At 37.1% G+C, this 22,252-nt stretch overlaps 3 protein-coding genes across 3 annotated transcripts in view; 2 read left to right on the forward strand and 1 right to left on the reverse strand.

Annotated features, from left to right (window-relative positions):
• Positions 1-17,578, reverse strand: part of LOC127811992 (probable acyl-activating enzyme 16, chloroplastic) — a 48,231-nt gene extending 30,653 nt beyond the window's left edge. The window contains exon 1 of the mRNA XM_052352229.1: positions 17,561-17,578. The gene's annotated coding sequence lies outside the window, so the exon portion shown is untranslated. The remainder of the gene's footprint in view (positions 1-17,560) is intronic.
• LOC127811260 (receptor-like kinase TMK4) lies at positions 6,079-6,855 on the forward strand. The gene has a single exon (XM_052350971.1). It carries the CDS (start codon positions 6,079-6,081, stop codon positions 6,853-6,855), a length of 777 nt encoding a protein of 258 aa, XP_052206931.1.
• On the forward strand, positions 13,040-16,417 carry LOC127811991 (receptor-like kinase TMK4). The gene is made up of 3 exons (XM_052352227.1): positions 13,040-13,766; positions 13,875-15,290; positions 15,896-16,417. Exons 1-3 carry the CDS (start codon positions 13,040-13,042, stop codon positions 16,408-16,410), a joined length of 2,658 nt encoding a protein of 885 aa, XP_052208187.1. The 3' UTR covers positions 16,411-16,417.
• Positions 17,579-22,252: the final 4,674 nt, after the last annotated feature.

Genomic DNA, 22,252 nt, shown 5'->3' on the forward strand with positions numbered 1-22,252 from the left:
GTATAAATAAAGTATTATAATATAAAAGCAGCCTCACAAAATTTAATAGTAAAGTTACATTAATTAAATTATATGAATATATATATTTTACCATAGAAAACAAGAGAAATTCTCGATCAATGCACAATTTTCGGTTTGAATTGTGCCTCTCTCCAAAAAATTTACGATACTCACACCTCGAACTAGATGGGTAGACAAGTAATTTATTGGTCAAAACCCTAATATTATAAATATATGTAAATTATTAACAGTTGCATAAAAATAAATTCAATCCCATGACCCTGCGAAAATTCAAATTCCTGAGCATATACTCTGAATCATTTAGGCTAGCCAAAACAATTAATTAAATTAAACTTATCAAATTGATCAAATTAAATTGTCATTTCACAAGATTAATAGTAACTAATAGTTTGACAATTTAAAATATTGTTCAAAGTAATTTGACATGGCTTTGTATTTTGGTAAATCAAAAAATTAACGTCTATCTTAATAAAATGAAATTTTCTATTTAGTCATAAAGTTAAGAATTTTAATTGATTTTCAAGTAGTACGTTAACAAAATAACAATACAAGATAACAGATGTATATGATCTTTTACAGATACTAACTGTCATTAATAAATTTTGATATTTTTAAAAATTAGAATGTCTTTCTATATCAGCATGCTTCTCACACATGATTGAATAATTTTTTATTGTTTTCATTTATTTATGTATATTGACAATTAATTATCCTGCATCTCTGTATGTATATACAATATATAAGAGGTGTGCAACTATTCTGAATAGAACCGACACCAAAAACTTTAAATTTGAAAACCTAAGATCAAACTGGTTACCTAGCGGACTAAATCAATCTGGTTCTCAAAAATTAATTTTGACCATTTTTAATATGAACTTAATATACACACATTAATATATGCATGTGTTGTGTCTAAAAAAGTGGACACTCAAAGATTGCTTAAGCCCGAGGAAAGAAACCCATAGTCCATTGAAAGATCGAGGTGCAAAACCTAGACGAGAGATCTAAATGAAAAGGTTGTGAGAGACTAGATTCATGAAAGACTTGTGAGAAACTTGCGAGATCGAAGAGACTTTCAAGTGACTAACTGAGTCATCCTTAGTTTAAGTGACCCCAAAATTGAATGATTGAAATCAAGAGATAATCAATTGATTTCATTTTAGATATTTTCTCAAGGCCTTCGATAGACCCTCTTAGGACCTCACCCTAAAGCCTCTCTCGAGGCCCTCAAAAAATTTTATCGAGAATTCATAAGTGTAATATTCAAGAATTTTCAAATGGCTCAAAAGTAATTTATCTTTGGGTGAAAATGCAATTTTCAGGTAAATTAAGGTTATAAGGTAATTTCGGTATAATTTGAGCAATCGAATCGACTACAGGGAGTACCCTAGAGCCGAGATGTCTAAGAAAAATGATATGATAATAACGAGCGTATCAAGGCATGACTTATGGCATTAAAAGAAATCGGGTCAAAGACAATTTTCGGTATAACTATGATTTAGGCTGAAAAACCAAATTATCGTAAGAGACTTCCGAGAAATCAATGGAACCCTAAGAAGATTCATATTTAGTATGTAGAACAACCATTCGATGGTTTTGGGTTGAAACGAAAAAGTTTACGGTTAAAACGTAGATTCGGGCTTAAGTGTAATTTCTTAATTATGCTAGAGAGAGGTCAAAATGACGTTATTCCCGAATTTTCGGGGATGAAATGAAACGTATAGAGCTTGAGGGTTGTAATGGAACTATTGGAAAGCTTAGGTGCTTCAAAAAAATGATCAAAGTGAAAATGAAAATTTGTATAGGGTCAAAGTGCAAATTTTGCAACTTGAACAGTGAGGTGATTGCTGTGGCCGCCGAAAATCGCTTTTGGCCATGGGAGACTCGAGAAAGGTGATGGGGGATGCTCAGGGTTGGGCCTAGGCCGACATTAGCTGCAAAGAAATGCCGTTTTTCGTGTTTTTCGGTTGTTTCTTAGTTAAAATTTGATACGTAATTTGAGGATCGAATGATGATATTTTGGCTCAATCTGGGGAAGGTAGAAGCCTTAGAGGCTTCATATTGAGTAGTCATGAGCATTTGAGAGTTTGTGATTGCCTATAAATAGAGGTTATGGGATGACTGAAATTTTTCAAAAATTAATCTCTCAAATTCAAGAGTTTGAGGAAAAACTGAGGGAAGTGAATAAGGGTCTTTTGTTCCTCATATTTTTATGATCATTTTTGGAAAGTTTGATGATATTTCATGTTCATTTGAGTTGGTTTTAAGAGTTTGCCGGAAAATCGGGCAAGTCTTGAATTCACATGTTTGAAAAAAAAATTGAGGGAGAAGGATAAGGGGTTTTTGTTTCTCATATTTTTAGGATCATTTCTGAAAAGTTTGATTAGATTTCGTGTTCATTTGAACATATTTTAAGAGTTTGCCAGAAAAATGGGCATCGTTGAAGCCAGACTGTAATTGGCCGATTTAAGACACTTTCTGTTGATTTTTCAAGCATTTAATGGCATCATTATGATCAGATTGAGGAGATATTTTAGGAGATGAAGTCGGATCAAATATCAAAGCAAGTTGCAGGTCGTCATCGTTGGAAAATATGACCAAATAAGATAAGAAAAATAGGAAAAAGAAGAAAAAAAAAATAAGTAGTAGAAAATTTTGAAAAATTCTCAAAAAATTTCAGAAAATCCAGAAAACTATTTTGGGTATTATTGTGAAGAAAATTTTGGGGAATGATTTGAGAAATTATTTTTTTTTAATTTTTGAGAAAAAATGGATTATGAAAATTAGAGAAAATCCAGAAAAAATCTGAAAAAATTCCAGATTATATAGTATTTTATGAATTTTGGTGTGAAAATATTTAGATAAATATTCGAGTAGGTATTTAAATTAGATTTTTCAAAGAGAAAATTAGAAAAAAATAAAGAAAAATACAAAAAAATTATGAAAAAATCGACATTGATGTTCATTTAAATAAATATGATGAATAGGTATTTTGAGCCTTGAGGTGAAGTGATTTGAGTAAAAATCAAGATTGTACATGATAATTGAGGTCAGGCACGCAAATTGAGACGGTGTACATTTTTCGAGGTATTTTGAACTTGGTGTAAAAAGATAAATGGTTCAACCCAAAACTAGTTTTATGCAAATAATTCTATCATATTGACATGCTATGTTATGTTATGCATTATATAGAGTGCATTTACAGGTATTGATGCCGAATTATGCATATGTCCACGATGATATTATTGATCATGTAACGCATAAGGGTTTGGGATTAGGGATTGATGCAACTACTCTGCCAATGATGCACCCATACACCTCGCCTTGGTAAGGAGACTGTTAAAATGGAGAGTAACAGTTGAGTGCGGTTGACTCAAACGAAAAGAATGATGTTATGTTGTATTGTATACACGCATGAGATATGAATGATGTACCCTTACTTAGATGATTCATCATCTAATTTGGGTTTTGCCCCTAGAATATTCAAACATTCCAGATGAAGATTGTAGCATAAACAAGAATAAATGAGACATGATATGACACTTAGCAAAGTGCAAAATGTAATAATTGAATGTTATGTAGCCCATGTGTTTAAGTTTTGCTACATCAAATTTTGAACGTTTTGAGAAATGATGATCTATAACCTTATTTATGGTTAATGATAAAGTTAGGGTTCGAGGCACGTGATGACGTGGCCGATGGATTCTACATGTAGATCTGATGTTCTGCTTATTCATGAAGATTTGGTTATGTTATGTTATGTTTTAAGTCATGTTGAAAAACGTATGTTCTGTTGATGAATAGTATTGTATTATGGGATATGTCCGAAGCGATCGTGTATTATTAATATGGTTCGATGTATGCTTAGGTTCGATTCATGCTTTCGTTATTGGTGAATGCCTAGCCTAGCATTTATGATGTATAATGGTTCTTGTTCATTCCTGACCAAAAGAGGACGATCGAAGGCAGGGTGCGGGCTCCGGCAGCGGGTCCATCTGGGCGGCGGCTAGCATCTGCAAGCACTCCGCCTGTCGAGTGAGTAAGAGAGTAAGGATAGTCAGCGTATCAGTAAGTCAAAGATTAGAACATACATTGGTTCTGAAGAGAACTGATTGATATAGGAGGAGATGTTCTCTTATATGTATTCGTCGTGCATTTACAAGTGATAAGACTGGCTATCCAGCGTCGGTGGAGGTTTCGAGGTGGTGGCATGGTGGCGACGAAACCCTCATTAATGTGGATGAGATCCGCCATTAATGAGGATAAGGTTTGGGGCTGCCATGCGGATATCCAGTGAGATTGCAATGATGCTGTAGCAGGTTGGCGCTGGGCCGAGGTTGGGTCCAGAAGGAGGACCAGATTGGGCCGAGATTGGACCTGAGGAGAGGGCCGAAATTGGGCCTGAACGGTCAAATTCTCATGCTAGGTAGGTAAATGAGAAATTTTGAGAATTAATATGATGTTGAGATTGTTTTTAAGAAAAAAAATATATCCCAAATTTCTTAAATTATAATATGCCTGAGAAAGTTGGATGTTACAATAAGTCACTCAATAACCACAATTTTGAAGACTCTCGTAGACCAACTATTTTGATATCATTGCCTGCAAATCTAAAAAAGCCTGAAATGTCTGTTAAAGATTTGAGTCTTCTTCCACTTGTCAATCTCATTCCTCCCTATTTAGAGACTCTTCATTTAGTAAAGATACGTTGACAACCCTATTGAAACTATAATTCCACTTCAAGCACGAGATTAATTTAAGTATTGAAAGGTTCGTGGGCGAGCTTTTAACCAATTTTGTTCCTTTTAAGTCTTTTGGAGACTCCACAAGACACTTTTATCATATTTTGATCAAAATACTCTCCAACAAAAAAAAAAAAATTATTATTTTATCTTAACAACAACAATATATCCTTGTAAAATTAATAATAATTTAACGTTCAATTTTTATTTTAACACAATAATTTAACTTTAAATATATATGAAGTAAAAAATATATATACTTGATTGGAGGTCTCAAGTGGTTCTGATTCAGTGGTGGCGACGGTTATGATGAGAGTTGGGTGTGACCTAGCAATTGACCGGTAAGTTCCATTAAGGGTTTGTTTGATTGACAATTTTTCCTATGAAAAATGGTTATTTTCACCCAAATTCTAATTTTTTAGTGTTTGATTGGCCAAATTTTTCAAAGAATTTTTTTTTTTCATTTGTGGTCATGTGACCCTATTTTCTCACTTTTGTTGGAAAAGAAATTCTTATGGAATAGGAAATAAATTGTTTTCTAGAGAAGAGAAACCATTGATCTTTGATAAAAATTTCCTATCTCGCAAACCTACAGAGAGAGAAGGGGAGAGGCAGCGACAGAAACTCAAGGGAAACCATCGATCTTTGATAGAAATGGCTGAGAGAGAGGGCAAGCAAACGACAGCCAACGATGAAGTGAATAAGAGAGAGGGCGAGCGAGAGCGAATATGAGCGGCCGAAGGGTGAATGACAATGATGGTAGGGACATCTATTGACTACGGCTATGGCTGTGGCTGTGGCAACGATGGCGGCAATGGCAACAACGATTCCTTCATCCTCTTTGTTGGGTGTGTATGTATATTTAATTTATTTTTTAAATATTTTATATATGTATATTTGATTTATTTTATATAATTGATTATTAATTTGTGTATTTATTGATTATCTGTATGTGTATATATAATTATTTTTATAAAAAATAATAACAATCAAATACCAAAAATTAAAAAATATAATAATTTTTAAATAAAAATTTAATTTAATTTAATTATTTAAAAAATAATTTTTTCCCATGCAAATTCCATCCTTCCAATCACTCCCGGCACTCCATAAAGTAAGATCGCCGTTCATCCTCAAAGATGAATACTTTTTCAAAGCTTCTCTTCCCCTCCCCCCCCGGCCGGCGCTCCATAAAGTAATATCGCCATTCGTCCTCAAAGATGAATACTTTTTCAAAGCTTCTCTCTTTTCTTTGTATCACTATATCTTCTTCTTCTCTCTCTCAGCGCGCGGCATTCAAGAAACCCAACCAACCATGGCAGTGGCATCCCAACAGCATGCCCTTCTACTCCTCTTCTCCCTCTCCGTTCTCCTCTGCTCTGATGCCGCCGCCGACGGCGCCGTCATGGCCAAGCTGGCCGCATCCCTCTCCCCCGCCCCCTCCGACTGGACCGGCACCGATTTCTGCTCCTGGACCGGCATCGCCTGCGACAACTCCAACCGCGTCACCTCCATCAGCCTCCTTTCCAAGTCCATCGCCGGCACTCTCCCCGCCGATCTCAACTCCCTCTCCCAGCTCAAAAGCCTAGCTCTCCAGGGAAACCGCCTCTCCGGCGCCCTGCCGTCCCTCGCCAACCTCACCTTCCTGGAACAGGTCTTCCTCGACCGGAACCAGTTCAAAACGATCCCCGCCGATTTCTTTGCCGGCCTCTCCAACCTCCAGAGCATGAACCTCAGCGACAATCCCACTCTCGCGCCGTGGACGATCCCCGCCGATCTGACTCAGTCCAGCAGCTTGAACGCCTTCTCCGCCAGCAAAGCCAGCATAGCGGGCTCCATTCCCGACATTTTCAATTCCTTCCCCAACTTGCAAAACCTCCGCCTCTCCTACAACAACCTCACCGGCTCGCTGCCGCCCAGCTTCGCCGGCTCCGAGATCAACAGCTTGTGGATCAACAACCAGATGATGGGCTTATCCGGCACCATTGAGGTGCTTTCTTCCATGACCCAACTCTACCACAGAGCCGGCCCAAGTACAAGGAAAAATAGGCAGCTGCCTAGGGCCCCAATTTTTGATAGGTCCCTATTTTAAAAAAATTATAATTTATTATAATTTATTAATTAAATATAAAATACTAAATCTATAAAAATTCTTGGTACAGTTCACCTCTCTCTCTCTCTCTCTGAAGCTCTGCCCAAATTTTGTACCATTGCTTTCACACTTTCTAATTCCCAATTTCCCATAATCCCACCATTAATTAAACCCATTTTCACATCCCCCTCCACTCTCTCACTTCCCTTTCTTTCTTTCTTGCGCATTTCAGTTTCGAAAGAATCAACATTGAGAGAATCAACATTAAGGTCAAGTGCTCAACAACATATTTGTAAAATTAAAATTTGTTCATATTAATGAATTTTATTTTTTTAATACTATTAATTTAATGTTTCATTTTGTTTCCTTCTATAGAAAAATTAGGAATATATAATTTTTTGCTCGACTTGCACCGATCTCCTTAAAGTTTTAAAAAAAATAGTTTTATTTTTTCTTTATTTATTGTAATAGGTTATTTGGTTTTTTTTTATTTCTAAGATATTATATTTTAATTAAAAATTCATTATCCTTAAGAGATTATCGAATTTTGTAGTTGATGAATTTTAATTTTTTTTAATTTAAGGAAATGATGAAATTTTCTAGTAAAAATGTATATTTTTTATAAAAAATTAATACTCTTAAAAAAAAGCCTCAATTTTTTTTTTCGCCTAGGGCCACTAATGTCGTTGAGCCGACTCTGCATCCACCACCACTTGAGTCTTCCTCAAGCTCTTCAAAGATGTCAAACTGATGAGGATTTATGTCTATACATCATACATTCATAAAATTTATTTTAAACCCTTATTTATTTAAATCCTCATTTAGAAGATTTATCTTCTAATTTAAATTTTATCCCTAAAATATTTGATATTTCAGATGAAACAAGCAGTGGAAAAAAAAAGAAAATTGCTGAGATATGATTGTAATAATAGTCATGTAATAGTCCTATATTCATACTAGGATAAGTTGCGAGAATCTTGATAATAAGTAGCATGCTATAGCTATTTATATGTTAATTTATTTATCGAATATTGTAATTTTTATGATTATAGAGAACAATATTGTACATTTTGATTTCTTTTGCAATTATAATATCTTATCAAGTTTTTAATTTTACTTCTGCAAGTATTTAATTTATCATTCAGAATGTTAAACATATATATTTAGGAATTTTTAAATATAGTATTTTGAGAATTTTAAGATATTACATATTCTCAAAAAAAAAATTTCCAAAATAATGATATGTCTTGGGAGGGCAAGTTGTTATAAACTCTTACTTATTTAAGTATCAAAATATTTCTAAATGCCAACTACATCCGTTATACGAATTACCATTGTCTCAAGCCCTCTCTTCGATCATTCTCTTTTTGGTCCGAAGGAACTGAATGGAACTAGGAGTTTCCCAGGGGCCGTTTGCTCTTTGACCCAGTGGATTAAAGTTGGGTTTTTTTTGGGTGGGGTGGGGGGTTTCTAGAGGTGGGGTTGAGAGAGAGGTTGCTGAGAACGCCACCGGGGGGGTGGGTTTCTAGAGAGAAGAGGGTGGGAGGGGCGGGGTTGAGAGGCAGAGAGAGAAGTTGATAAGAAAAAGAGAGGGCGAGAGTGTAAAAAAAACAGATTAAAGAGTTGGTGTTAATCTGTTTGTTTCCCAGATGCGTGTGAAGACTGCATAACACGCCATTCGTTAAGGGTATAAAAGGTATAATAAATATACACGATATTTTTTAAAATAATAAATTTTATTTTTAATAATAATATATCATTTTTATAATTTTTATTAATTAATAAAGTGTTCCATAATTAAAAATAATGTGTGTTTATTAAATCTTAACTATTATGACTCGTGTTCTAATTGTAATGGTTAACTATTAATTTTAAATAATTTTTCATTAATCAACAATAAACATTGCTCTAAGATCAATAGTTGAGAAATAATAAATATAACTTACTTTTAGATAAATTATATTTATTTATCTTTTTTGTAATATTTAAAAATAATTCTACTAATTAATGATAGATACATTGTCATTTGAATAGTTTAATCAACTAATTAAATTATTTTATCATTAAAATAAATATTTTCTTAAAAATAAAATACATTTATTATTACTTAATAATTCAAATAATACGAACATTGATTTATTTAAAAAAATAATTTATTAAAATAAATTTAATTAATTTAATTAATTTATCCTTTTTTAAAATAAAGCACATGTATTTAAGTAGCATGCTTTTGAATTTTTAATTAATGAAAATATTAATTTATTCAATTGTTTAAGATTGTCATTCAACCACGTGACTTGATTTTTTTTTTTTTAAATCGTTAAATCAATGTCAACCTGCGACTAATAAATGGTGATGTGATGATGTTGAGATAAATTAGTATTATTTTATGTTTGATAAATGGGTTGTACTTGAAAGCATAAACTATTCTGAGTTCGGCGGCAAAAATATAGATGGATATTACTTGTTATGAGTCGTTTACCGGGTGTAAATTGTCGATTTAATTATGGAATTGATTGAAATTAATTAATTAAATTGAGAGATAAAATTAAAATAAATTAATTAATTAAATTAAATAATCGAACTAATCAAATATAAACTATATAAATCAAAGTAAAAACTAAAATCAAACTAATACAAAAAAACTGAAAAAAACCAAACTTTACCATAAAGTGAAAAAATCGAACTAATCAATTGAAAAAGAAAAACCCAAAAACTAATTGTAAACTTCAAGTATTAACTTAAGAAAAGATTTAAAAAATTACTTCGTTTTATATTTTGATCAGTTTGATTATTTCGATAAAAAAAATTAAACTAAAAATTAAAAATCAAATTTTCTAAATAATATAATCGAACTGAACCATTATAAGAAAATAACCGAATCGAACCAACAAGTTGGTTGGCTTAATTTAGTAACTTCACTTAAATTGAATTTCTACTTTCCCCTAATTGTCGGAAGACCAAATTTTCTCTTTGCACAATACAACCAAATTTGATAAATAAGGTTAGAGGGTACGGTTGTGAGTTTTATGAGGTCATCTGCAACATAAGTAGAAATTGCTCACCAAGCCAAAATATGGAGAGCCAATTGCTAGAAATCCACTCCAACGGTGTACCCTATCTGTTTTGTCTTTCGTCAAATATTTGTTGAGTTTCAAATTGTTTACTATAGTTGGAGAGCGAAAATCACTTTTTCCCTCCTCACCATATCTATCCCTCACCCAATGGTGGTGAATATAGATCCGAATTTGGGAGAAGACGATTAGCGACAAGTAGCAGCAGCAGTGGCGGCAACGGGGACGAGCAGTGGTAGTGGCGATTAGTGACAAGAGCGATGAGCAATGGCCAAAATTTCTAGTGGGTTTGTGAGATTTTGATTTTTTTTTAATTTATCAATATTGTTGTGCCATTGAAAAATGGAAGAAAGAAAAAATTAAAAAAGGTTGTCAAAAGAAGAAGGCTGGCCGCAAGGGCCAGCCCCGCCAGTCAGTGCTCGCGACAAGGTAGCCGCGAGCTGGCCTCAAAGGCCAACCTCGCGGCACCCTGCCGCGAGGACCTGCGCGATAGGCTGCTAGCCACAAAGGCGAGGCAGCCGTAGGACCCTCAAGAAGCAACTCGCGGCTGAATGCCGCGAGCTGCCTCGCGACCGCCTTTGCCACGATCTGCCTTGCCTTTGTCGCAAGGCCCTATTGCCTCACGGCTAAGGTTGCAGCGAGGCCCAGCTGCCTCGCTGCCGCCTTTGCCGTGAGGCCCTGTTGCCTCGCGGCTAAGGCTGCCGTGGGGCCCAGTTGCCTCGTGGCTATTCACCGTGAGGTGCAGCTGCCTCGCGGCAGCCTTCGCCGCGAGGCCCAGCTGCCTCGCGGCTGTTTGCCGTGAGGCGCAATTACCTCACGACAGTCTTTGCCACGAGGCCCAGCTGCCTCGCGGCAGCTTCGTAATGGCCTCCCTATTTTTGTTAAATCTGACCCACTCAATAACCGCCACGTGTCGGCACCACACACCCTTGAGAATCGTGCCCTATAAATACCCAGCTACAGGACATTAAAAGGGACTCCCAATTTTGGTAAAATCGGGACACTTTGAATACACTTTTACCATTTTCGTGAAGAGTCATTGGGATCCAAGACTGATTTTGGCATCGGAGGGTCTTCGCGGGGGAAGATTCCCGCGAGCCCTCTAACTCATTTTTTTGAGCATCAACAGGAAAAAATCCTTGTGGCAAGAGCTTGTGGCAATAGCTAGCGGCAAAAGCTTGTGGTAAGAGCTAGTGGCAAAATCTTGTGGCAAGAGCTAGTGGCAAAACCTTGTGGCAAGAGCTAGTGGCGAGAGCTTGTGGTAAGAGCTAGCGACGAAAGCTTGTGGCAAGAGCTAGTGGCGAAACCTTGTGGCAAGAGCTAGCGACGAAGTTTGTGGCAAGAGCTAGCGGCAAAGCTAGTGGCGAAACCTTGTGGCAAGGCTAGTGGCAAAACCTTATGGCGAAACTTGTGGTAAAGCTAGTGGCGAAACCTTGTGACAAAGCTAGTGGAGAAACCTTGTGGCGAAGCATCATAGCGACAATTTCCCTTGAGGCGACATCTCTTACGGCAACCTAATTTCACCCGACACCAAGCTCGAGTGGACTCCACATCATAAATTTTAATTGTTGTATTTTGGCAACAACAAATATATTGGATGATTGATATTATGTATTTGATTATTGATTTTGTGTATGTGTGTATTTAATTATTTTATATATTTACTTATTAATTTTATTTATGCGTGTATTTGATTATTTTGTGTATTTGATTATTAATTTTGTGTATATGTAAAAATTATAGATAAAGTAAGATAAATAGAATTGAAGTTTATTAAAATAAATAAATAAAATATAGAGGGAAATAGAGAGAAGAATGATTCATGCTATTTGTACCGGGGTGATAATGACAAGTGAATGTACAGGGTGATAAAATTGCAATTTCTTATTCAACCCTCCATCCCTCTCTCTCTCCTTTCTTCATCTCGTTGCAGTTCTTTGCCTCTCACCACTGAATCCTCCTTCTCGCCTCTCGCTGCCTTGCCTCTTTACTGGGTTTTATCCACGAGAAACCCTATTGGATGAAACCTAATGCAGTGGCTAGGTGGCGATAAAAGGTGAGTCAATTGCTGGAGGATGCAACGATGAAGTGACAGCGGTGAGGCAACGATATCGCAGTGACAGACAACGAGAGGAAGGCAGTTGCTAGAGGGGGAATAAGATTATAGGGACAAAATAGTTATTGAGAGATGAGAGGAAGGGGCAAAATGGTTCATTCATACTCTTATAAACCCATATTTAAAAACCTTATCTGTACAAATAGTATTGTTCGAGAAGAATATGAAGTGTTGTTGGAGCACATATAAATTTTGAGGTAAAATTAAAATAGGGAGTGAATTCTTTATAATATATTAAAGAGTGGGATAGGGATGCCGTTTGTAAATGGCCTAATAGAGGGGTAAATTAGTCATTAATTCTCTATTTGTCTCAAAACTTTCGCTGGGGCAAAATAATCCTAAAATTAACTAAGCCTAATCTTGAGTTGAACAAAAGTACAAAACAATGAATAATGTCACGATCAAGGTAATACAACTCAACTATATATCTTTCAATCGATTGCGATGTAAATTTTGTAAAGTTAATTTGACAATTTACTACTTTTATTGCATAATGAGTTCCGACGGTAACACTATTAATTCTTTTTCCTTTCATCAAATAAAGACCATACTCAAACAACTTTTATAAAAATGTCATTTTCTATTTTATATTAAAGATAAGAGAGCTTGATGAAATGAAACTGAGTTTGTTTTTTGAATCGTGCTAAATGTATATTATTTTTGTACATCTTGAACTACATAAAAGAATATTATGATCAAAATACTTTTTGTTTTCATGAGTTTTTATACGCTCACGAGAAATATTTTTGTCATTAGAATATTTTTATATAGTTTAAAATATTCACAAAAGTGTACCAATAAGAATTAGTTGTGAGAAATCACGTGGCAATCAATAATAAATGTAAATTAGTTGTGGCAAATCACGTGGCGATCTCTGCTCGTTTGATTGGTCGGTATGACTTCTTTTAATTTATTATATAACAGTAATGCTATTGAGCTATTCATTATACAAAGGATTATACCATCGCTCCTTGTAAACCCAACCAACATGGCAATGGCATCCCAACAACATGCACTTCTGCTCCTCTTCTCCCTCTCCGTTCTCCTCCGCCCCGCTGCCGCAGCCGACGGTGCTGTCATGGCCAAGCTGGCCGCATCCCTCTCCCCAGCCCCCTCCCACTGGACCAGCACCGATTTCTGTTCCTGGACCGGCATCAACTGCGACAACTCAAACCGCGTCACCTCCATCAGCCTCCCCTCCAAGTCCATCGCCGGGTCTCTCCCCGCCAATCTCAACTCCCTGTCCCAGCTCAAAAGCCTAGATCTCCAGGGCAACCGCCTCTCCGGCGCCCTGCCGTCCCTCGCCAACCTCACCTTCCTGGAACAGGTCTTCCTCGACCGGAATCAGTTCGTCTCGATCCCCGCCGATTTCTTCGCCGGCCTCTCCAACCTCCAGAGCATGAGCCTCAGCGACAATCCCACTCTAGCGCCGTGGACGATCCCCGCCGATCTGACTCAGTCCAGCAGCTTGAACGCCTTCTCCGCCAGCAACGCCAGCATAGTGGGCTCCATTCCCGACATTTTCGGCTCCTTCCCCAACTTGCACAACCTCCACCTCTCCTACAACAACCTCACCGGCTCGCTGCCGCCCAGCTTCGCTGGCTCCGAGATCAGCAACTTGTGGATCAACAACCAGATGATGGGCTTATCCGGCACCATTGAGGTGCTTTCTTTCATGACCCAACTCTACCAAGTTCGGCTCCAGGCAAATTCCTTCACAGGTTAGGTTTATTTTTCATCTCTCTCTTGTATAGATTCTTTACGATTCTTCTGCAATGTGATCCGACAACTTAGCCACTTTGTTTCGATTAATTTGTTTCTTCTGATAGGTGCCATCCCGGACCTGTCCAAATGCACAAGTCTCTTCGATTTGCAGCTCCGGGACAACCAGTTCACCGGCTTGGTGCCACCGTCCTTGACCTCTCTTCCCAGGCTTGCTAACATTAGTCTACAGAACAACAAATTGCAGGGCCCGCTGCCGGTGTTCGGCTCCGGCGTGGACGTCACTCTTGGAACCACCAATACATTCTGCAAGACCACGCCGGGGCCTTGCGATCGCCAAGTCACTCTTCTTCTTGAAGCTGCCGGGGCTCTTGGGTATCCGATGATTCTGGCTCAGTCTTGGGAAGGGAATGATGCTTGTTCCGGTTGGCCATTCATCAGCTGCGTGCAGGCCAACATCACAATTGTGAATCTCGGGAAGCAGCGCTTTTCGGGTACCATTTCTTCGGCCTTTGCGAACATCACCTCGCTGCGGAGTTTGCTCCTGAATGACAATAACCTGTCGGATTTGATCCCGGAGAGCTTGGCATCTTTGCCTAATCTTCAAGTTCTTGACGTGTCTAACAATAATCTTAGTGGCCCGATACCCGTTTTCGCATCCACAGTGAAGTTAACTACCTCCGGCGAGCTGTTACTCTGGAAGAACTCTACTTCCGGGGGTGGTGGCTCGCCGGGTTCTGGATCGAACTCGACCACGCCCGGTGGAAGCCCGTCAGAGGGGAAGTGGAGCGGGTCCTCTGTGTCTGCTGGTTTGATTGCAGGTGTTGTGATTGCCGTTAGTGTTTTTGCAGCTGTTGTGTTGTTTGTGTCTTACAAGTGCTATGTCAACAGGAAGAGCGTGGCAGCGAGTGGTGATCATGGTGACATTCCGGTTTTTGAAGGTGGGAATACTGCCATTTCGATCCAAGTGATTCAGCAGGTGACTAACAATTTCAGTGAAGATAATGTATTGGGTAGAGGAGGGTTTGGAGTCGTGTACAAAGGGTTGCACGATGGAACTAAGATTGCTGTGAAGCGGATGAAATCTTCAGCAGTCGCCAAAGGAATGAATGAGTTCCAAGCCGAAATTGACGTCTTAACCAAAGTTAGGCACCGGCACTTGGTTGCGCTTCTTGGTTATTGTATCAATGGCAATGAAAGGCTTTTGGTTTTGGAGTATATGCCACAGGGAACTTTGGCTCAGCACCTATTCCAGTGGCGTGAGCTCGGGTTTCCTTCCCTCACTTGGAAGCAAAGGGTGACGATTGCGTTGGATGTGGGCAGAGGGGTCGAATATCTACACAGCTTAGCGCAACAGAGTTTCATCCATAGAGATCTTAAACCGTCAAATATACTTCTTGGTGATGACATGAGAGCCAAGGTTGCAGATTTCGGTTTGGTTAAGAATGCACCTGATGGCAAGTATTCTCTTGAGACGAGTCGGGTGGCAGGAACTTTTGGATATCTTGCACCGGAATATGCTGGTAAGTGCATTTTGGAAATCACATTTAATTTCGCATCGGATCTTTAACAGCCATTGAAACTAAAACTATAATGTGTCTGAATGTTCCTTGTTTACATGCTTTCTGAATAATTGATGCCTTTGGTGCCTAGCTGGAATTTCTGCTGCTGTTTTTGTCATGTAGGTGCAAGTAACATATAAGTCAACCATGGTAATGATAAGATGCGTCATCTCGAGATTTTTATAACTTGTTTTGGAAGGTTTACCAGTTACAAAGCACGACTTGGTGGGAGATAAAGGTTATATAGATAGAATTGACTAGGGAGATAGAAGTTATGTAGCCGACTTCACGTACGTAGTGGGACCCAGATTGTTAACTAGTTCGATAATTTGATTTTGAATTGATTGCATTGGTGTTATCTTGCCTCTGATCTTCCTTCCTTCCTTCAAACAACAGTCAGTCAGTCATTTCTCAAAATTACAATAAATCCTTGTCTTTGTGAAGTTCTCTATGCTTATTTTTGCGATTATTTTCATTAATTCATATTAGTTAGTCCTAGATGAGTCGAGAGCTATAGAGTTCATGTTGCCGAGCTCACCTAATCGTTATATTTTGTATCCAAACAGATACCGGACGAGTGACTACCAAAGTGGATGTTTATGCATTTGGAGTGGTTTTGATGGAGATAATCACAGGAAGGAAAGCTTTAGACGAGACCGAGCCTGATGAGAGGTCCCATTTAGCCTCCTGGTTTCGTAGGGTCCTTATCAACAAGGACAACATTCGGAAGGCTGTAGACCAAATTCTCAACCCGGATGAAGAGACGTTCGAGAGTATTTGCAAGGTGGCTGAGCTTGCTGGTCACTGTACCGCTCGCAAGCCTTTCCAAAGACCGGATATGGGGCATGCTGTCAATGTGTTAGGTACTCTCGTGGAGCAGTGGAAACCTTCCAACCACGGAGACGAAGAAAGCTGTGGCATCGATCTCCACTTGAGTCTTCCTCAAGCTCTTCAAAGATGGAAAGCCGATGAAGGGACTTCCACAATGTTCAACGATCAGTCCTACAGGCAATCGCTGTCAAGCATTCCCTCGAAGCCTTCAGGGTTTGCAGACTCATTCGACTCAATGGATTGCGGATGACAGAGAATCGAGATTGAATTAGTACACCTTACAAGCGCGAAAGAGACTATGACAAAGGCAAGTTCCCTTGCTGTTCTAGCTTTTCGATAATAACGATAACACTGGTAGGAGTGGTGTCAATTCTCGAGGGAACGGTTCAAGGGGAAGTAGGGGCATATGTGATCTTATGGCAAAAGAGTTTAATTGTCAACTATGTGGAAAAGTTGGACATTAGTTGTTATTGCTATACAATACTCTTGTATCATCTCTTACGCTTTTATTGGTTGGTTGTACGGTTAGTTTTTATTTGTAGCTGTAGAGGATGAAGTCTATTTAAATGTTGATGTATAAGGTGTGTTAAGAGGTGGATAAGGCTAGTATATAATCTAGCCCCTCGTTGTGTTTATTATTGAAGTTGAATTTCATTCACTAATATTTTCAGCAAATTCTCTCTTCATTTTTTACTTTTCTCTTTCCGTTTCACCGTCGACCATAGAAGTCGCTGACCCTTCTCTTTTCCCGATTATGCTCCTTCTCTATACACTTTTAGGTGGCTCACGAGATCTGTTTTGAATCGTCTCTCACAGCTCCAATAGAGACTTTGACAGCTACCATGCACCACCAAGAACTGAAAGCTCTATCAGACGCCCCCTTGACAATCCAAGACCCCCATTTCTGATGATCCCACATTCTCCTGACAAAGTTTAAATTCAAATCTTCAATCTCAGAAAATCTCGTCATTGTCTGTCAACCAAAGGTCGACCAAGTTGCCACAAACTATCCACTTGTTAGAAATCCATAAAAGGTCTTCCAAATGAATAATTTCCCCGCCAGTTATGGCGCCTCACTCCTTAGTTCTGCGTTCAGAAAGTTCACCAAACGAGGCAACATTTCCATTGCCCCATGACCCACCCCACCGATCCACACTACATACAGGTACAACACTCGGGTCCGCACAATTACCACTTCCAAGCAGAATCAAACGACGAGACTAAAACAAGCAATATTAAAGCATCCCTAATACACCAACATGCTAACTCACTCCTCCTTCACATACATAACCAAACAACCAAAGTCAGTTATCAATTAACCTAACACCGATCAAGCACTCAGAATCAGACTCACGAGCACCGCCAGATGAAGCAGCGACTTCGCATAATCAAACAGTTACCTTGGACTCGCAACAGACTGAGAGTTTGCGACCAGAAAGACCGCGAGCCGGACGCAGTTTCTGGCGCCGAAGGATCGACGGTTATGGAGCATGTTCCGGAAGGAGGTCCGGCCGTCGGGGAAGCCCACGACGAAGCTGAAGGTCAGCGCGATCGCCATGGCCGTGCAATTGCAGCAAATAGCAACTCAGCGAGACAAACACAGATGGGGATTCGGCTGAGTGAGAGGAACGGGTGAGAATTTAAGTAGATGAGAGACAGCGAGAATCGCAAGGAAGAGTTTACGAGATCGGAGCATCAAAGTCTCCGAAGGGGGGTGAATTTGCTCTCCCTTCGGTCGTCTCTTTCCCTCGCTCGCACTGTTTAGGGAAGTATTGGTTGGGGGGTGGGGGCGGAGGCCCTGTGTTTCCATAGATATGGCACTCCCACCTGCTCCTTGTTACGATCGTCAAATCTGTCCCTCGTTGTGCGGTCATACTTCATAATTAATACTTCATGCGAAGATATTATATGCATTTATTTGTTCTTGTCACATCAATTTATAAGTAAAAAATATTTATTAAATTTATTTGTAATTATAATATTTTCTTATATATTAAATAATGTTGAAAATTACATATTACAATAGTTAAAAAAAATAGAAGTGAACACAAGCAAATTAGAGAGAACTTCCAAACTTTTGTTGAGAAAGCTAAGAACAAAATGCAATGAATTATGAAGGACAAGTGATGGGATGGGAGTATACTTATTTATAGACTTTGGGCTTATGCGTAAAAGACGTCTCTGACATTTAAGAATCATTAATCTATCATAAAATCCTGCTCAATATGTGAAAGGTATTAGCTGTCCACATACACTAAAAGTCAAATATGAGTAATTGCTAATTCTTAAAATCAATATTCTTAAGATCAAAAAGTCAAACATAAAATAAGAAAAAACTCGCCGTTCCTAGTTCTCCTGGAACATTTAAAATCAAAAGAATTCTTAGTTTGAATGGGATTCCAACTTAACACCCATTAAGTGAAATTTTAAGAAGAATTACTCTTTGAAAAGCACAATAGGATGAAAGTTGAAACTATGTTAAGAGAATTATTATCTATCATTGACCTTTATGATAGAATTAATTAGGAGACTTGAGAGATAATGATTTACCCTACAATTAATTTAAAAATGTCTTCCTTTTCATTAATCTTATCTCCATACAATTGAATAACTTTAAAATATTTCGAAATTTATATTTCATTACTCCACATAATGCCCATGAACTACACATCTCCGTGTGGCAAATATTTTGGGTGATCATATCAACTGGTGCCATATCATTTGCCCAATCACCACCGTTTGCCCAACGATTTGCATCTAGTCAACAAGTTTAATCACATTCCTATCATGTCCCATGTCTTATCCTCGAAATACTTTGTCATTACCATATGTTGCTTCCGTGATAGATCTCCATTACTTAATAAAAATGGCAAACTCTCAGTTCTGATGGGTCAAAACATCTTAATTGAGTTAGAGTAAGCTTGATCACTTGAATATTGATTGAAACTAATGTAATTGTGCTAGTTTTATCCTCAAAATACTCTGTCATCACCACATGTTACTTTCGTGATAGATCTCCATTACTTAATGAAAATGGCAAACTCTCGGTTTTGATGGGTCAAAACATTTTATTTGAGTTAGAGTAAGCTTGATCACTTGAATATTGATTGAAACTAATGTAATTGTGCTAATTTTATCCTCAAAATACTCTATCATCACCACATGTTGCTTCTGTGATAGATCTCCATTACTTAATGAAAATGGCAAACTCTTGGTTCTGATGAGTCAAAACATCTTAATTGAGTTAGAGTAAGCTTGATCACTTGAATATTGATTGAAACTAATGTAATTGTGCTAGTTTTATCCTCAAAATACTTTGTCATCACCACATGTTGCTTTCGTGATAGATCTCCATTACTTAATAAAAATGGCAAACTCTCGGTTCTGATTGATCAAAACATTTTATTTGAGTTAGAGTAAGCTTGATCACTTGAATATTGATTGAAACTAATGTAATTGTGCTAGTTTTATCCTCAAAATACTTTGTCATCACCACATGTTGCCTTCGTGATAGATCTCCATTACTTAATAAAAATGGCAAACTCTCGGTTCTGATGGATCAAAACATTTTATTTGAGTTAGAGTAAGCTTGATCACTTGAATATTGATTGAAACTAATGTAATTGCGCTAGTTTTATCCTCAAAATACTCTATCATCACCACATGTTGCTTCTGTGATAGATCTTCATTACTTAATGAAAATGACAAATTCTTGGTTCTAATAGGTCAAAACATCTTAATTGAGTTAGAGTAAGTTTGATCACTTGAATATTGATTGAAACTAATGTAATTGTGCTAGTTTTAGTTAAAACTAAATTTAATATATATCATATTGAAAAGGTTTGTTTGTTAAAATTAAATTTGGTGGCACTAGTTAGATAAAGAAGTAACGATAATAACAATAAATGAGATATATGTAAGTGGTGGGACAAAGGGGTTAAAGACATCAAAAAAGAACAAATATAGGACAAAGACGAGATAAACGAGTAGCCATGATGCTCAATTGCACTTGATTGAGGAAAACAAGTACTCCAAAGAGAAATGGAGGGACATAAGGCTTGATTTGGGGGGTGGGGGATCGGTTGGCAACGTAATGGTTGGTGACATTAGATCTATTTTTTCTTTTTTCTTTTTTCTCTTTCCATTATTGGGTTCTAATCATCATTAGAACCTAGTTGTCAGAACCTATTGGAGGTTTGATAAATGAAGTTTTTTTTATTTATTTTTAAATTTTTTGGTTTTTCTAAAATAATAAATAATGATTATGCTCTATTTTATTTTAATTCTAGTATTAATTAGTATCATTAGTGATAAAAAAAAAGTGTCTTAAAATTTTTATTTATTTTACATATCTACAATAAATTAAAAAAAATAATCAAACACATAGTATGTGTATTTAATGTTAATAAATTATTGTCAAAATACAACAATAATTTTTTTTTTTATGCGGAAGAGTGTTTCAATGAGTTTGCGGGTGATCAATCAGCAAGAGAGTGCCTAAAGTCTAGTTTGGAGAGATCTATAGAGGAAGAAACTAGTTAAGGGTGTAGTTAAATCTCTTGAGTGGATTTTCCGATATTTAAATCAGTAGTGTGCTTAAAACTCAAAAAGCAAGTAAAGTTATAATATAAGCAAAATTGTGAGCATACATTTATTAAAGGAAAAGCCTTCTATTTGCAGGGGAGATGAGACTAATAGGTGAAGGGAAAGCTAAAAATTTTCAACAAATTACATTTCGAGCTCTTTTTTAAATTTATAGAAGAATGCATAGAAAATAAATTTGGTTCAATTTTCTTAAGTTCTTGATCATACTAGTTCTCGGGTGATTTCACTAGTCTCTTAGTCATATTGATTCCTCAACCAAATATCTCATTTCAATTTTTGACGAATTTCTCATCAGTTTCTCGCTTCTATATAATATGTATTTGTGTATAATATATTCAAATCATCTTATATGTCATACCTTTTTATATTGTACACAAAATCAATTTCCATAACTACCCTAAAATTGTCACACCTAATAAAATTAATGTCAATGCACTGGACCCATCAATTAAATGTTCCTAGTCATTATATCGCCAACTAATCATCCTTATTGCATGTGAAATGTTTTATCTATATATATATTATTATTATTATAAAGTTGTGTTAATAAAATATATTTTTTACATATATTGTTTAACTCCCATTCCTCAAACTTTAAAATTTGTCCACTTAGCCCTTAAAACTTTTTGAAATTAGGCATGACACCCTTTCGAAAGGTTAAAGTTTAGAGTCTGTTGTAATTAATTCTAAGGATCTTATGACTAATTTGAAAAGTTTAAAAAACTATTTAAACTTTGGCCTAGGGCGTCTCTTAAATTTTAAAAATGTGTTAATTAATAATTAAGAGGTATTATGACTAACTTAAAATAGTTCAAAAAAACTAATTAAAATTTGGCCATTTAGCCTAACATCTCTCGAACTTTAAAATTTGAGTTTTGCTATTTGTACAGATTAAAATAGTTTAAAAAAACTAATTAAAATTTGGCCTTTTAGCCTAACATCTCTCGAACTTTAAAATTTGAGTTGTGCTATTTGTACAGAAGCATTCTTACAGAATGCTTACAGATATAATATATCGCGACAAATTAACGATATCTCAGATTTAAAGTAAAACAATTTATCGCGATATGTTTAAAGGTAAATCTCATCTAAATGAAAAGAGAGAGAGAAGAATGGAGAAGAAGCCAAGATTGTTCTTCTTCAAGCGGCTGGAAAAAAAGGGCTCGTCGTGGTGGTGGCTTAGAAGTTCCGGCCTCCGGGGGAAGAAACTCAGTTTGCAATTTTGGTTCATCAACAGCTTCTTCTTAAAGATTGTCTGTGTCTTAGAAGGCATTACTCTGGTAGCCACTCTCTACTTCTTCTACTTTTATTGTGACTACCACATCTGATGACGTCTACTGACTCTTTTTCTGAGACGGAACTAATCGGAGATGAGGGTAAATCAAGAATTTGGGTTTGGAAGTTTCTTTCTCTCTCTGTGTGTGCGTTTTTGAAGAACTCTATTTTTTGTCTCTGGAATGTGTGAGACTTTGGCAAGTTGGGGCAAA

Source organism: Diospyros lotus, chromosome 10, assembly GCF_014633365.1.
Source record: "Diospyros lotus cultivar Yz01 chromosome 10, ASM1463336v1, whole genome shotgun sequence".
NCBI classification, from domain to species: Eukaryota; Viridiplantae; Streptophyta; class Magnoliopsida; order Ericales; family Ebenaceae; genus Diospyros; species Diospyros lotus.